General features: G+C 45.3%; 1 protein-coding gene across 5 annotated transcripts in view; it reads right to left on the bottom strand.

Annotated features, from left to right (window-relative positions):
* Positions 1-15,078, bottom strand: part of SARN (SAP domain containing ribonucleoprotein) — a 69,442-nt gene that overhangs the window by 11,588 nt on the left and 42,776 nt on the right. The window contains exon 10 of one of the 5 annotated variants that reach the window (XM_011728658.3): positions 4,601-4,658. The exons of the other annotated variants lie outside the window; for them this stretch is intronic. Coding sequence (XP_011726960.1) covers positions 4,601-4,658 — 58 coding nt within the window. The remainder of the gene's footprint in view (positions 1-4,600; positions 4,659-15,078) is intronic. 5 annotated transcript variants of the gene reach the window in all.

Genomic DNA, 15,078 nt, shown 5'->3' with positions numbered 1-15,078 from the left:
ATCCGCCCGCCTTAGCCTCCCAAAGTGCTGGGAATACAGGTGTGAGCCACCGCACCCGGCCTCAAACCAACTTTTAAAGAATGTCTGTGTGGTGTTTCTGAGCTGGATTTGTTTTTAAACCCCAAGGAAATTATATTCCTACAGTCCATAGGCAGGCTGTCTCTCTGGGTGTCCCAAAACTACAGGGTCAAAAGCAAAGGTTACACCAAAAGACCTACAGAAACACAGGAATTTTTCAATGCATCTACTCTCAACCCCAACTAAGGAGTTGCCTTTGTCCCTGTGGCCACAGCAGCCACCTGTGCAAATTAAAAGCAGAGCAGCTATCCAGCTTTCTGTGCTCAATTTAACTAGTCCACCTGTCTGAACACAGCAGGCAGGAGTACTGTCTTGGTCTTTCTTTAACTCTTTCAGCTTGAGAAAGATGTTCATTTTCTCCCTTTTGCTGCATCTGCTTTCTAGTGAGTAGGAAGGGACCTAAGAAAGAATGACGGTTACAAAGCAATTAAGAATCCTATACAAGTTATCATTTAATCACAGTGTATTACTAGAATAAACTACTGCCTCCACAGTTTTTCTGCCTTTCTCATTATGACCACCAGCAAATCCACAATGGGTACCTCATTAATGTACTCTAAACTATTATAAAAACATTAAGCCAGGTTCAAAGAAAAAAAGAAGTATTCTTGTCCTCAATAATAATAAATTAAAATAATAACACTATAGCCATTAACATATGAGTGCTTAGTATGTACCAGGTACTGTGTGTAGTTCTTTACATGCAGTATCTCATTTACTACTTTTTTTTTTTTTTCCCCTGAGACAGAGTCTCGCTGTGTCACCCAGGCTGGAGTGCAGTGGTGCCATCTTGGCTCAATGCAACCTCTGCCTTCCAGGTTCAAGCAATTCTCCCGCCTCAGCCTCCTGAGTAGCTGGAACTACAGGTGCACGCCACCACGCCTGGCTAATTTTTGTATTTTCAGTAGAGATGGGGTTTCGCCATGTTAGCCAGGCTGGTCTCGAACTCCTGACCTCAGGTGATCCACCCACCTCAGCCTCCCAGTGTTGGGATTACAGGCGTGAGCCACCGCACCCAGGCTCATTTACTACTTTATTTTCATTTTTGCAGAGAGGGGGTCTCGCTATGTTTCCCAGGCTAGTCTTGAACTCCTGGGCTCAAATCAATCCTCTTGCCTCAGTCTTCCAAAGTGTTGGGATTACAGGTGTGAGCCACTGTACCTGGGATCATTTACTTCTTATAATAATCCCATGGAGTAGGCACTATAATTAAATTCATTCCATAGATAGGAAAACTGAGTCTTGGAGAGATTAACTGACTCGCCCAAAATTTCACAAATAATACGAGGATTGGAATCCAGGACATTTTACTCAGCAATCCACTTTCTTAGCTTTACCACCTCCTCAAGGTATCTCACTTAAGTATTTCTTTGGAAGAACAGTAGGACAATTAAGTGCTTAATTCAGAAGGAAGAAGGATCATCAGAACACTTAGCTAAAAACACTAGTAAATTTTAATCACTTCACTCAAATAATCAGGTCAAGAATACTAGGACCCCTTCTTCTTTCTAGCGTACCATATACCTACAATTTATAAGTAACAGTATCTAGGGAAAGGGCTCCAGTTAGTAATCTTGTACTAATGTTTTTCTCAGCTGAATCTGTTTCTAATTTTGCCTAATTGGCTATCCCATTTGTTGAGATGTAATAAAAGAATAAGGGGCTAGGAGTAGTGGCTCACACCTGCAATCCCAGCACTTTGGGAAAATTCCAGGAAGGATTTTCTAAAATCACCTGAGGTTGGGAGTTCGAGACCAGCCTGACCAACATGGAGAAACCCCGCCTCTACTAAAAACACAAAATTAGGCTGGGCGCAGTGGTTCACGCCTGTAATCCTAGCACTTTGGGAGGCCGAGGCAGGCGATCACCTGAGGTCAGGAGTTCAAGACCAGCCTGACCAACATGGAGAAACCCCATCTCTACTAAAAATACAAAATTAGCCAGGTGTAGTGATGCATGCCTGTAATCCCAGTTACTCAGGAGGCTGAGGCAGAAGAATCTCTTGAACCCAGGAGGCGGAGGTTGCAGTGAGCCAAGATCACGACATTCTCCAGCCTGGGCAACAAGACCAAAACTCCATCTCAAAAAAAATAAGACTAAAAATAAGAATAAGGCTGGACGCAGTGGCTCACGCCTGTAATCCCAGCACTTTGGGAGGCCGAGGCGGGCAGATCACACGGTCAGGAGATTGAGACCATCCTGGCCAACATAGTGAAACCTTGTCTCTATTTAAAAAATACAAAAATTAGTTGGGCGTGGTGGCGCGTGCCTGTAGTCCCTACTCAGGAAGCGGAGGCAGGAGAATCACTTGAACCTGGGAGGCGGAGGTTGCAGTGAGCCAAGATCGCACCACTGCACTCCAGCCTGGTGACAGAGCCAGACTCCATTTCACAAGAAAAAAAAAAAAAGAATAAGGAAGGTTTCCAACAAACATTAAGTCCCACCACATTTTTTGCTAACAAAGTCAAGAGGGAAAGTTTTCTTGATCTACTACCACTAAGATAAAGTGAATATAGAATATAAATAGAGATTTCAAATTGAGAACCTCTAGAATGTTCTAGTTGATATATCTTCACTAAGTCTCCTGGCCAAGTAGGAAACAGTTTTCAGGAAAATAAATGGAGGCTCTCTTCTTGTGGAGAAGCAAGACTAGACCACCATCTTTAGTTAAACTACCATTATACACTTTTTTTCCATTCAATTTAGCACTAGCAGTACTTCAGCAAGTTCAAATCACAAAGGAGATAAGACTTTTGAAACTCAGAGATTATATCAGCACAAACCCTGAGGCCACATCCTCCCCCAACGTATGTCCACTTGGAATGTGCAGGCCAGTTTTGCTCCTGGTTCTTTATTTTGCTATATCCTGAAATGGGGAGTCTGATTTCTCCATTAGCCACCTGCCTCGCTCCCCACCTTTTTAAGAGACAGGGCCTCACTCTGTTGCCATGCTGTAGTGCAGTAGCATGATCATGGCTCACTGAAATGTTGAATTCCTGGGCTCAAGTAATCCTCTAACCTTAGCCTCCTGAGTAGCTAGGACTACAGGTATGTGCCATGCCTGGCTTTTTTTTTTTTTTTTAAATAGGGACAGGGTCTTGCTATGTCGCCCAGGCTGGTTTCAAACTCCTGGACTCAAGTAATCCTTTCACCTTGCCTCTCAAAGTGCTGGGATTACAGGCATGAGCCACCACACCCAGTCTAGCTTCCCTTTTTAATAAGATCTTTGGTGCCTCTTCCAGAGATACAGGCAGAGCATCTGTTCTAAACCCATCAGGAGTTCCAGGGGAAACAACAACAATACATCTTTCCCCCAACTCCCCACAAATAGATTGCCCTTCCCTCCCCACCCAGCACCCCTCAGCTCCTCTCTTAAAGCCTCTTTCCTCCTTTCCCTGCAGGGAAAGTGCACAACTGGGCCCAGTAAATCAACACAGTTCTAATGATCTCTCTCACTTGACCCTTCTAGCGTGACGGTGTCGCATGGAAACAAATGTACAATAAACTTCACTCCATCTTTAGCTCCTTGCTGACAGGTTTTGATTCATGGGATGGCGAAACCCATCTGAGGGAAATTACCTCGATCAAAACGCATGTCTCTCTGCATTCATCAGGCCAATGCTCCCTCAGGCCACGCTCAAGTGCACAAATGGGGTTGTGGCATCTGCAGGCAGCAGTGACCCCTCTAGCTCAGTGTCACATGCATTTGCAAACCTTTCCCTTCTTCATCCCTCCCCCACCACCCTCCCTCAAATCCTCAACTACTAACAAAACTCTTTTTTTTTCCCCATGCATACTGCTGTGTGAGAAAAGAAGTGCTTGAGTCTGAAGTGCCCTTATTTCCTATTAAATCTATACTCCTAAAAACAAACAACTTGCACACAAAATCAAGAGAAAACTGTCTTTACTCGCCAAACACAGGCATTGGAAGTTCAGATTAATTCATACATTTCAATTCCTCCTTCCTCTTCCTTCTCAAGATTTAAAACACCAAGCCAACCAACTGATGGATGCCAGTAATTTCAATATATGCAACCCTCATGGTACCCAATACCTGCCTTGTTTGCTTTCCTTAAGATCTCATTTATAAAAATGAGAAATAACTGTGCAAAAGAGGAGAGAGTACCTATATAAGAACATAAAGCATAGTTTTTGGGGTTTTTTGTTTTTTGATTTTTTTTGTTGTTGTTTTGAGACAGTCTCGCTCCGTCACCCAGGCTGGAGTATAGTGGCTCGATGTCAGCTCACTGCAACCTCCACCTCTCAGGCTCAAGGGAGCTTCTTACCTCAGCCTCCCAAGCAGCTGGGACCACAGGCGCAAGCCAACACACCCAGGTAATTTTTGTATTTTTTGTAGAGAGAGGGTTTCACCATGTTGCCCAGGTTGGTCTTGAACTCCTAAGCTCAAGCAATCTACTCGCCTCTGCCTCCCAGTCTCTGCCTCCCAAAGTGCTGGGATGACAGGAATGAGCCACCATGCCCAGCCCCAGGGTCTATATTTAATAAAACCAAATACCCTTACTATCATTGTATTTTCCATTGTAGAATACAGTTCCAAACTGAGCCCTTGAAAACAATACCTGGAAGAGAAAAGACAGACATTCAAGCCTGTTCTAAGATACAAACAACATGTGTAAAGAGTACTTTGCACACAGGAACTATAAAACGTATTTAATAAACGTTAGCTATTACTTTTATTGCCGTATTTCTCCTGCTCCTTGAAACAAAGTTTGAGATCACAATCAAAATTTAAGCTAACAATGCCATTCATTCTTCTAGATAAGAAGTGAAATCGGCCGGGCGCGGTGGCTCAAGCCTGTAATCCCAGCACTTTGGGAGGCCGAGACGGGCGGATCACGAGGTCAGGAGATCGAGACCATCCTGGCTAACACGGTGAAACCCCGTCTCTACTAAAAAATACAAAAAAAAAAACTAGCCGGGCGAGGTGGCGGGCGCCTGTAGTCCCAGCTACTCAGGAGGCTGAGGCAGGAGAATGGTCTAAACCCGGGAGGCGGAGCTTGCAGTGAGCTGAGATCCGGCCATTGCACCCCAGCCTGGGCGACAGAGCAAGACTCTGTCTCAAAAAAAAAAAAAAAAAGAAGTGAAATCATGGTGGCCTAGTATGGTGGTTCACACCTGCCATCCCAAGCACTTTGGGAGGCCGAGGTGGGAGGATCACTTGAGCTGAGGAGTTCAAAACCAACCTGGGCAACATAGTGAGATCCCATCTCTAAAAAAAAAAAAAAAAAATTTAGCTGGGCATGGTGGTACATGCCTGTGGTTCCAGCTACTCGAGACTCGAGAGGCTGATGGGGGAGGATTGCTTGAGCCAAGGAGGTTGAGGCTGCAGTGGGCCATTGTCATGCCACTGCACTTCAGTCTGGGCAACAGAGTGAGATCTTGTCTCAAAAATATATAAGTACAAATAAATAAATAAATGAGCGAAATCACCAAAGGCTGGTAAGAATCAGATCCATTACCAAGGCAACAAGAAAACTCCCTTTAGCTGCAAGAAAAAAGAGTATATACTTGGACAGATGACTAAGGGTTAAAATTTGGGTTGTGGAAGAACAGTTACTGGACAAAATCAGTCTTCTCCACAAAGTCCTATTAACCATCTCCCTCCCCCCTCCTTTCCTTCCTGTCCCCAGGTGCTTATTTATTTATTTATTTGAGACAGAGTCTCACTCTGTCACCAGGCTGGAGTGCAATGGCGCGATATCGGCTCACTGCAACCTCTGTCTCCCGGGTTCAGGCGATTCTCCTGCCCCAGCCTCCCGAGTAGCTGGGATTACAGGGGCCCGTCACCATGCCCAGCTTATTTTTTTTTTGAGACGGAGTCTTGCTCTGTCGTCCAGGCTGGAGTGCAGTGGCCGGATCTCAGCTCACTGCAAGCTCCGCCTCCCAGGTTTATGCCATTCTCCTGCCTCAGCCTCCCGAGTAGCTGGGACTACAGGCACCCGCCACCTCGCCTGGCTAGTTTTTTGTATTTTTTAGTAGAGACGGGGTTTCACCGTGTTAGCCAGGATGGTCTTGATCTCCTGACCTCGTGATCCGCCCGTCTCGGCCTCCCAAAGTGCTGGGATTACAGGCTTGAGCCACCGCGCCCGGCCTTGCCCAGCTAATTTTTTTTTGGTACTTTTAGTAGAGACAGGGTTTCTCCATGTTGGCCTGGCTGGTCTCAAACTCCTGACCTCAGGTGATTCACCTGCCTCAGCCTCCCACAATGCTGGGCTTACAGGCGTGAACCACCGTGCCCGGCCCTCTTATTTATTTTTTTTGAGACCAAGTCCCACTCTATTGCCCAAGCTGGAGTGTAGTGGTGCGATCTCAGCTCACTGCAACCCCCGACTTCCCGGTTCTTGAGATTCTCCTGCCTCGGCCTCCAGAGTAGCTGGGATTACAGGTGCCCGCCACCACCACACCAGACTAATTTTTGTATTTTTAGTACAGACAGGGTTTCACCAAGTCAGCCAGGCTGGTCCTGACCTCAGGTGATCTGCCCGCCGCAGCCTCCCAAAGTGCTGAGATTACAGGCGTGAGCCACCACACCCAGCCTCTTTCTTTTTTTGAGACAAAGTCTCATTCTGTTGCCCAGGCTGGAGTGCAATGGCACAATCTTGGCTCACTGCAATCTCTGCCTCCTGGGTTCAAGCAATTCTCCTGTCTCAGTCTCTCGAGTAGCTGGGATTACAGGCGTGAGCCCGATGCCCAGCTAATTTTGTGTATTTTTAGTAGAGATGGGGTTTCACCATGTTGGCCGGGCTGATCTCAAACTCCTGACCTCACGTGATACACCCGCCTCAGCCTCCCAAAGTGCTGGGATTACAAGTGTGAGCCATCACGCCAGGTCAAACTATCTTCTCTTTCTCAGACCTTGAAAATCTGGGCTGCTAGGCTTTACTGATTTCATAAACCCTAATAATTAATGACTACCAATAAAATATATCTATTTAAGGTAATAGGTTAAATAGAGGTTCTCTAAAGGCCCCTGAGGAATCTCTGAATTATGTGACATCAACATTATCAATAGCACTGCAGCCACAAAATTAATTCGTTCATTCACTAGTCAAATGAGTATCTACTTTGGGTCAGGTACTGGGAATACAGAGACGAATAAGATAAAGTTAAGGAATATGATCCTTAACTTCACGAGGCTTATGAATTCACCAAGTTACTATAAAGGTGTATACTACTGTTCTTTACATAACTGCATTATGAGGACTCATGAGGGAAATTTTCTTTCTAGCCCCCAGATCCAAAAGAGTTATGCTTTTCTTAGGCAACTTGTTTTTACCTTCTGAATCCTGTGAATAACCATAAACAGCGCAACTGTGCTTTCCCTTTCTACTGGCTGCCATAAGGCTTGGAGCCAAATGTTTAGCCTGTCTTTAGCAAGTGATTTTGAACATACAAATGGTCCCCAACTTACAATGCTTTGACTTAAGATTTTTCAACTTTACAACAGCGAACGATGCATGCTCAGTAGAAACTATACTTGATGTATCCATACAACCATTCTGTTTTTCACTTTCAGTATTCAATAAGTTACATGAGACATTCAACACTTTATTACAAAATAGGCTTTGTGTTAGATGATTTTGCCCAACTGTAGACTAATATAAGGGTTCTGGGCATGTTTAAGGTCAACTAGCTAAGCTATGATATTCAAAAGGTTAGGTGTATTAAATGAATTTTTGACTTAAGATGGTCTTTTTTTTTTTTTTTTTAAGATGGAGTCTCGCTCCGTTGCCCAGGTTGACATGCAGTGGCACAATCTCGGCTCACTACAAGCTCTGCCTCCTGGGTTCACGCCATTCCCCTGCCTCAGCCTCCCTAGTGCTGAGACTACAGGCACCCACCATCATGCCTGGCTAATTTTGTGTGTGTGTGTTTTTTTAGTAGAGACAGGGTTTCACCGTGTTGGCCAGGATGGTCTCGATCTCCTGACCTCGTGATCTGCCTGCCTCGGCCTCCCAGAGTGCAGGGATTACAGGCATGAGCCACTGCATCCAGCCTAAGATGGGTTTTTATCAGGATATAACCCACATCGTAAGGTGAGGAGTATTTGTGTTTCTATTAGAAGAGAGAGGCCAGAAGTATTGAGGTGAGAGAGAAACATGAGATCCAGAGATGAAAAGCAAACACACAGAAACAGAGATAGGAATTTAGAAAGCAAGATGAAGTGTAGTTAGTTACAAGGTTGCTGCTGGTCTCTTTAGAACATACTCCTCTATAAACATTAAAATACTTAATGTCCTGAGAAGAAAAAAGAGACGGGAAAGAGTTACCAGGTTACAACTAGAATTTTTTTTTTTTTTTTTTTTTGAGACGGAGTCTTGCTCTGTCACCCAGGTTAGAGTGCAGTGGCAAGATCTCAGCCCACTGCAAGCTCCGCTTCCAGGGTTCAGGCCTTTCTCCTGCCTCAGTCTCCCGAGTAGCTGGGACTATAGGTGCTTGCCACCAGGCCCGGCTAGTTTTTTGGGGTTTTTTTCCGTATTTTTAGTAGAGATAGGGTTTCACTGTGTTAGCCAGGATGGTCTCAATCTCCTGACCTCATGATCCACCCACCTCAGCCTCCCAAAGTGTTAGGATTACAGGCACGAGCCACCACGCCCGGCCCTGAATTTTTTTTTTTTTTTTTTCTGAGACAGAGTCTCGCCCTGTCGCCCAGGCTGAAGGGTAATGGCACAATCTCAGCTCACTGTAACCTCCACCTCCTGGGTTCAAATGATTCTCCTGCCTCAGCCTCCCGAGTAGCTGGGATTACAGGTGCCTGCAACCACACCCAGCTAATTTTTGTTTTTTAGTAGAGACAGGGTGTCACCATGTTGGCCAGGCCGGTCTCAAACTCCTGACTTAGTGATCCACCCACCTCGGCCTCCCAAAGTGCTGGGATTACAGGCATGAGTCACCACACCCAGCCTATAACTAGAAATTTTAAATTAAGGGTTCTTAGCAATGATTTCCATGGCATATATACTGTAGCCAGGAAGTAAGCTGCAAAAGGAAGATCGGATGCAATAATTGGCAGCTGAATACCACAGATATTTTCTAAAGTGTCTGTTCCCTTTTTACAGCAGAGTACCATTACTATGTCTACCCAAAATGGAGTTCTAACTTTATTTTCTAAACCCAATCTGTGTCTTCAAGATTCAAATTCATGAGAACATTTTTCGAATCTTACTCATTTTATCCTAAATACAATAAAGAATACTGCTCCTTGCTTGTGTGCCATGGCTATTTACTCTGCCAAAAGGGGTCCAATTTGATTTAATTAGCACCCCATGGGTTGTGTGTTGAAAGCATTCACCTTCTTCAATCTTTTTTTTTTTTTTTTAAAGACAAAGTTTCACTCTTGTTGCCCAAGCTGGAGTACAATGACATAATCTCGGTTCACTGCAACCTCTGCTTCCCAGGTTCAAGTGATTCTCCTGCCTCAGCCTCTCGAGTAGCTGGGATTACAGGCGTGTGCCACCGTGCCTGGCTAGTTGTGTGTGTGTGTGTTTAGTAGAAACGGGGTTTCACCATATTAGCCAGGCTGGTCTCGAACTCCTGACCTCAGGTGATCCACTCGCCTCAGCCTCCCAAAGTGCTGGGATTGCAGGTGTGAGACACCGCACCCGGCCCACCTTCTTCAATCTTATTACCATTGCCACTCCGGATCATATAAAAAGAAACTAGGAGAAACAAAGCAAAGTGTAACCCAAGCATCATTAGGGAATTTGAACTCAGTAATTCCCAAGAACATAAAACATGAGTACTTTTACTGGATTCAAATAAGAAACATCATTATTCTCTGCGACCAAAAGAATTAACCAAGCCAGGCACTGTTCCTGGTCAAGTGTAACAAGCTCACTCACTTATCATCCCTCCTTATACCATGTGTGAGAAGCAGAAATTCCAATCTAAAGAGTCCAGTGAGAAAAATCCTTACAAGCAGAAAGAAGCATTTCAGGGGAGCTCAGGTACTGCTATTATTTTCCCCCTCAGAAGTCTTTTCCCTAGAGTGATAGAAAAGAGGCTGACAGAGAGCTAAGATGTCATATTTCACAAAAATAACAAATAACTGCCCCCCTCTGTAAATGAGTTACCATATTAAGATGTTAATAGTTCTCAGGCCAGTCTGTTTTCCAAGGGAATGCAAGGTAGTATGGAAAAAGGAAAAGAGGGAGCCTTTTGGCCACTTTCCCTGAATCTCAGTGCCACATGACTGATGGCAGGATGAAAAGCAGAGCCTGGGGGCTTTCAGGCGATGGTAGATTAATGATGACATGGTCTTGACTTCCCAGAGGTAAAGGTTATGAAACACTCCAGGGTAAGCGAGCTTCCAATTTCATACTCTCAGGATGAATGACAGCAACTGATGGTTATTCTCTCAGAAACACTTGGATGCTTAAAAACACAGCTGTCACCTTCCCTGCCCCAGTTTCTGAAACTGTTTATTCCCGAGCCTTTATGCCAGCCAGACAACAGAACATAGGGTGGTCCCAAAAATCAATGCACAGAGCTTAAGCAGATGAAGGTGAGAGACCAGACTAGCAGCAAGTACACCACCTTAGCAAATAATATAGTAGAGACACTCCAACACTATCCACACACATACACATAACACACCTCCCCAATATAACTATCTTAACCTACTCTCAACAGTCTCTTTCAAGTGTGAGATCAGTATCAACTTTCTAGGGCTGGTAGGGTGCTAGGAACTTTAAAGAGAACACCAGGAATCGTATTTCCTCTTATCTTCACAGGATTTGAAGCCCAAGAACACAGTCAGGTAAGAACTACTTGCTCACTAGGTTCCACCACCTTTTCCTTCTCTTGTCCAAATCAAGCTCTTTCCCCAACCCCGACTCCTCTTCAACCCCAGAGGAGGTCGTTTCGGTCTTGCTCTAGCTGATTGTAGGACAAAGCAAGGCAGGTGGAGGAAATGAAGGCTTCACACTTGAGACCCCCAGAAATCAAGTTTCTATTAAAAGTCCCCATCTCCCTCCCTTAAAAGCCAAGGAGCTGCTGCTTTTAAGGATAAGTGATGCAGAGCCTGGCAGAAATGTCAAGAAGTCAGTAGAGGGAAGCTGAAAATTTTTTTTTTTTTTTTTTTGAGACAGAGTTTTGCTCTTTCTGTCCAGGCTGGAGTGCAATGGCACGATCTCAGCTCACCACAACCTCTGTCTCCCGGGTTCAAGCGATTCTCCCGCCTCAGCCTCCTGAGAAGATGGGATTACAGGCATGTACCAGCACACCTGGCTAATTTTGTATTTTTTAGTAGAGACAGGGTTTCTCCATGTTGGCCAGGCTGGTCTCTAACTCCCAACCTCAGATGATCCGCCCACCTCGGCCTCCCAAAGTGCTGGAATTACAGGCATGAGCCACTGTGCCCAGACCGGGAAGCTGAAACTTTTCAGGAGAGGTATATGCTGTTTTAGCCAAAACATACAGAGAAGGGAGGACAGTTAACTGACCATTCAGAAATTTAAGAGTGAGCACTAGGAAACCAGATTATTTTCATATAAAGTATTTAAAAATGCACACAACCCAACCTAATAAATCGACATCTCAAAAGGGTTCAGGCCACTACCCAACCTAATAAATCGACATCTCAAAAGGGAAGGCCTACAGAGCTGTATTTTTTAAAAGGTTCCCCGTAACCCTTATGTGCAACCATTATTTGGGGCCCATTTCAAGTAGCTTTGAAAAAATACAGACCAAATAACTTTTTAAAAGTTCTCATCGGCCGGGCGCGGTGGCTCAAGCCTGTAATCCCAGCACTTTGGGAGGCCGAGATGGGCGGATCACGAGGTCAGGAGATCGAGACCATCCTGGCTAACCCGGTGAAGCCCCATCTCTACTAAAAAATACAAAAAAATAGCCGGGCGAGGTGGTGGGCGCCTGTAGTCCCAGCTACTCGGGAGGCTGAGGCAGGAGAATGGCGTAAACCCGGGAGGCGGAGCTTGCAGTGAGCTGAGATCCGGCCACTGCACTCCAGCCTGGGCGACAGAGCGAGACTCCGTCTCAAAAAAAAAAAAAAAAAAGTTCTCATCAAGTCCAAAGAAGACTCCCATCCTGCTCCAATTATTTCCTATAAATGCTAAGGGTATTCCAAAGTTTATGCTTCCTACAAACACTATTTCAGCCGCAGAGATGTGAGGGGTAAAAAGAGAGCTGTGACGAAATCACAGAGGATTCTGGGTAGCATACCTGTCTTACTGCTCTCCTACAATTCAAATAGAAAAGCAGAGAGAATCTTTCATCACAGTTCAATACAGGAAGAACATGCCAAAACAAGATCAGGGCACACTGCAGTTATGTGGGGAAAAGAGGGAGGCAACTAGATTGCAGCACACAAAGGCATTTTTTCCTACAGAACTGATACAAAGGGAAAGGAGGAATATCAATAAAGTGGGGGAAAGGGAAAATGGGATTTCTTCTTCTTCTTTTTTTTTTTTTTTTTGAGACAGAGTTTTACTCTTGTTGCCCAGGCTGGAGTGCAATGGTGTGATCTCTGCTCACTGCAACCTCCACCTCCCAGGTTCAAGTGATTCTCCTGCCTCAGCCTCCTGAGTAGCTGGGATTGCAGGTACCCACCACCACACTGGCTAATTTTAGTATTTTTAGTAGAGACGGGGTTTCACCATCTTGGCCAGGCTGGTCTCAAACTCCTGACCTCAAGTGATCGACCCGCCTTGGCCTCTCAAAATGCTGGGATCATAGGCATGAGACACTGCACCTGGCCCTTTTTTCTTTTTGAGACAGAGTCTCTCGCTCTGTCACCCAGGCTGGAGTGCAGTGGCACGATCACAGCTCGCTGCAGCCTGGACCTCCCCGGCTCAAGCAATCCTCCCACCTCAGCCTCCTAAGTAGCTGGGACTTCAGGCATGCCAGCCCGCCCAGCTAATTGTTTATTTTCTTGTAGAGACAAGGTCTCACTATACTGCACAGGCTGGTCTCAATTCCTGGGCTCAAGTAATCCTCCCACTTTGGCCTCCCAAAATGTTGGGATTATAGGCATGAGCCACTGTACCACCTCTGTTCATTTCTAATTGCTCCTTCTTTTCAACCACCTCATACCTAAGCATGGGTATGATATGCAAATTCTGTAACTGCCTCCTCTATACCCCAATAAACTCCCTACCAATAATTACTTTCTAATGTCAAGATCAAGGGGCTGGGTACGGTGGCTCACACCTGTAATCCCAGGATTTTGGGAGGCCTAGGCAGGTGGATCACTTTGAGGTCAGGAGTTCAAGACCAGCCTAGCCAACATGGTGAAACCCCATCTCTACTAAAGAAAAAAACACAAAAATTAGCCAGGCGTGGCGGCATGCACCTGTCATCCCAGCTACTCGGGAGGTTGAGGCAGAAGAATCGACTGAACCCAGGAAGTGGAGGTTGCAGTGAGCCGAGATTGCATCCCTGCACTCCAGTTTGGGTGACGAGAGTGAAACCCCCTCAAAATAAATAAATAAAATAAAGTCCAGATCAAGTATTTCAAATATAATCTCCTTCTCAGTTACATATCTCCCCTGCTAGGGACTTCCAGAGTTAATATTTGTTACAAACTCCAAGTGTACAATACCCTGAAAACACATTTCTTTTTTTTTTTTTTTTTTTTTTTGAGACGGAGTCTCGCTCTGTCGCCCAGGCTGGAGTGCAGTGTCGCAATCTCTGCTCACTGCAAGCTCCATTGCCTCCCGGGTTCATGCCATTCTCCTGTCTCAGCCTCCCGAGTAGCTGGGACTACGGGCACCCACCACCACGCCCGGCTAATTTTTTTGTATTTTTAGTAGAGACGGGGTTTCACCGTGTTCGCCAGGATGGTCTCGATCTCCTGACCTCGTAATCTGCCCGCCTCGGCCTCCCAAAGTGTTGGGATTACAGGCGTGAGCCACCGCGCCCAGCCTGAAAACACATTTCTATTTGTATTTGTATTTTTTTTTTTTTGGAGGTGGAGTCTTGCTCTGTCACCCAAACTGGAGTGCAGTGACGCAACACTGGCTCACTGCAACCTCCGCCTCCCGGGTTCAAGCCATTCTCCTGCCTCAGCCTCCCAAACAGCTGGGATTACAGGTGCCTGCCACCACACCCGGCTAACTTTTTTTGTATTTTTAGTAGAGACAGGGTTTCACCATGTTAGCCAGGATGGTCTCCACCTCCTGACCTCGTGATCTGCCTGCCTTGGCCTCCCAAAGCACTGAGATTACAGGCGCAAGCCACCACGCCCGGCCACACATTTCTATTTCTGTCCTAAGAATCTGCTCTGGGAGTTAAAAGGTTAAATTAAAAAAGAAAAAAAAAAAAAGAAAAAAAGATGGACAAGTATGGTGGCTCACACCTGTAATCCCAGCACTTTAGGAGGCCAAGGTAGGCGAATCACCCAAAGTCAGGAGTTTGAGACCAGCCTGGCCAACATGGTGAAACCCGGCCTCTACCAAAGATACAAAAATTAGCCAGGCGTGGTGGTGCCTACTTATAGTCCCAGCTACTCAGGAAGCTGAGGCAGGAGAATTGTTTGAACCCAGGAGGCAGAGGTTGCAGTGAGCTGGGATCACACCGCTGCACTCCAGCCTGGGAAACGGAGCGAGACTGTCTCAAAAAAAAAAAAAGAAAGAAAAAAAAAACCATGAAAAAAAGAGTAGCAAAGGAAGGGGAGAGGAAAAAAGGAGTTAAAATTTTCTAGATCTTAACAAGGGACTTCATATTATATTAAAAATGGGGTCTTTGCTAATTTACAAACATCACCACCAAGTAATCCCCTTCAAGTATCTCCAATTTGATGTCCTGCCTCATCCCCACCTCCACCTCCAAAATACTATGGGATCTGACCTCCTTTAGCTATCTGTCATGAAGAGCAACTCTGCTACTTTGGTGAGTACATAAGAAAATGAACTATCCCATAATTGTTCAATCTTATTTTAACTGAACCCACATGTATAAACCTCTCAAGTATTAACATACATTTTAAAACATTCCCATTCTGCTACAGCTCTCACAACATGA

Source organism: Macaca nemestrina, chromosome 10 (genome assembly GCF_043159975.1).
Source record: "Macaca nemestrina isolate mMacNem1 chromosome 10, mMacNem.hap1, whole genome shotgun sequence".
Lineage (NCBI taxonomy): Eukaryota > Metazoa > Chordata > Mammalia > Primates > Cercopithecidae > Macaca > Macaca nemestrina.
This window is presented reverse-complemented; position numbering and strand designations above follow the sequence as displayed.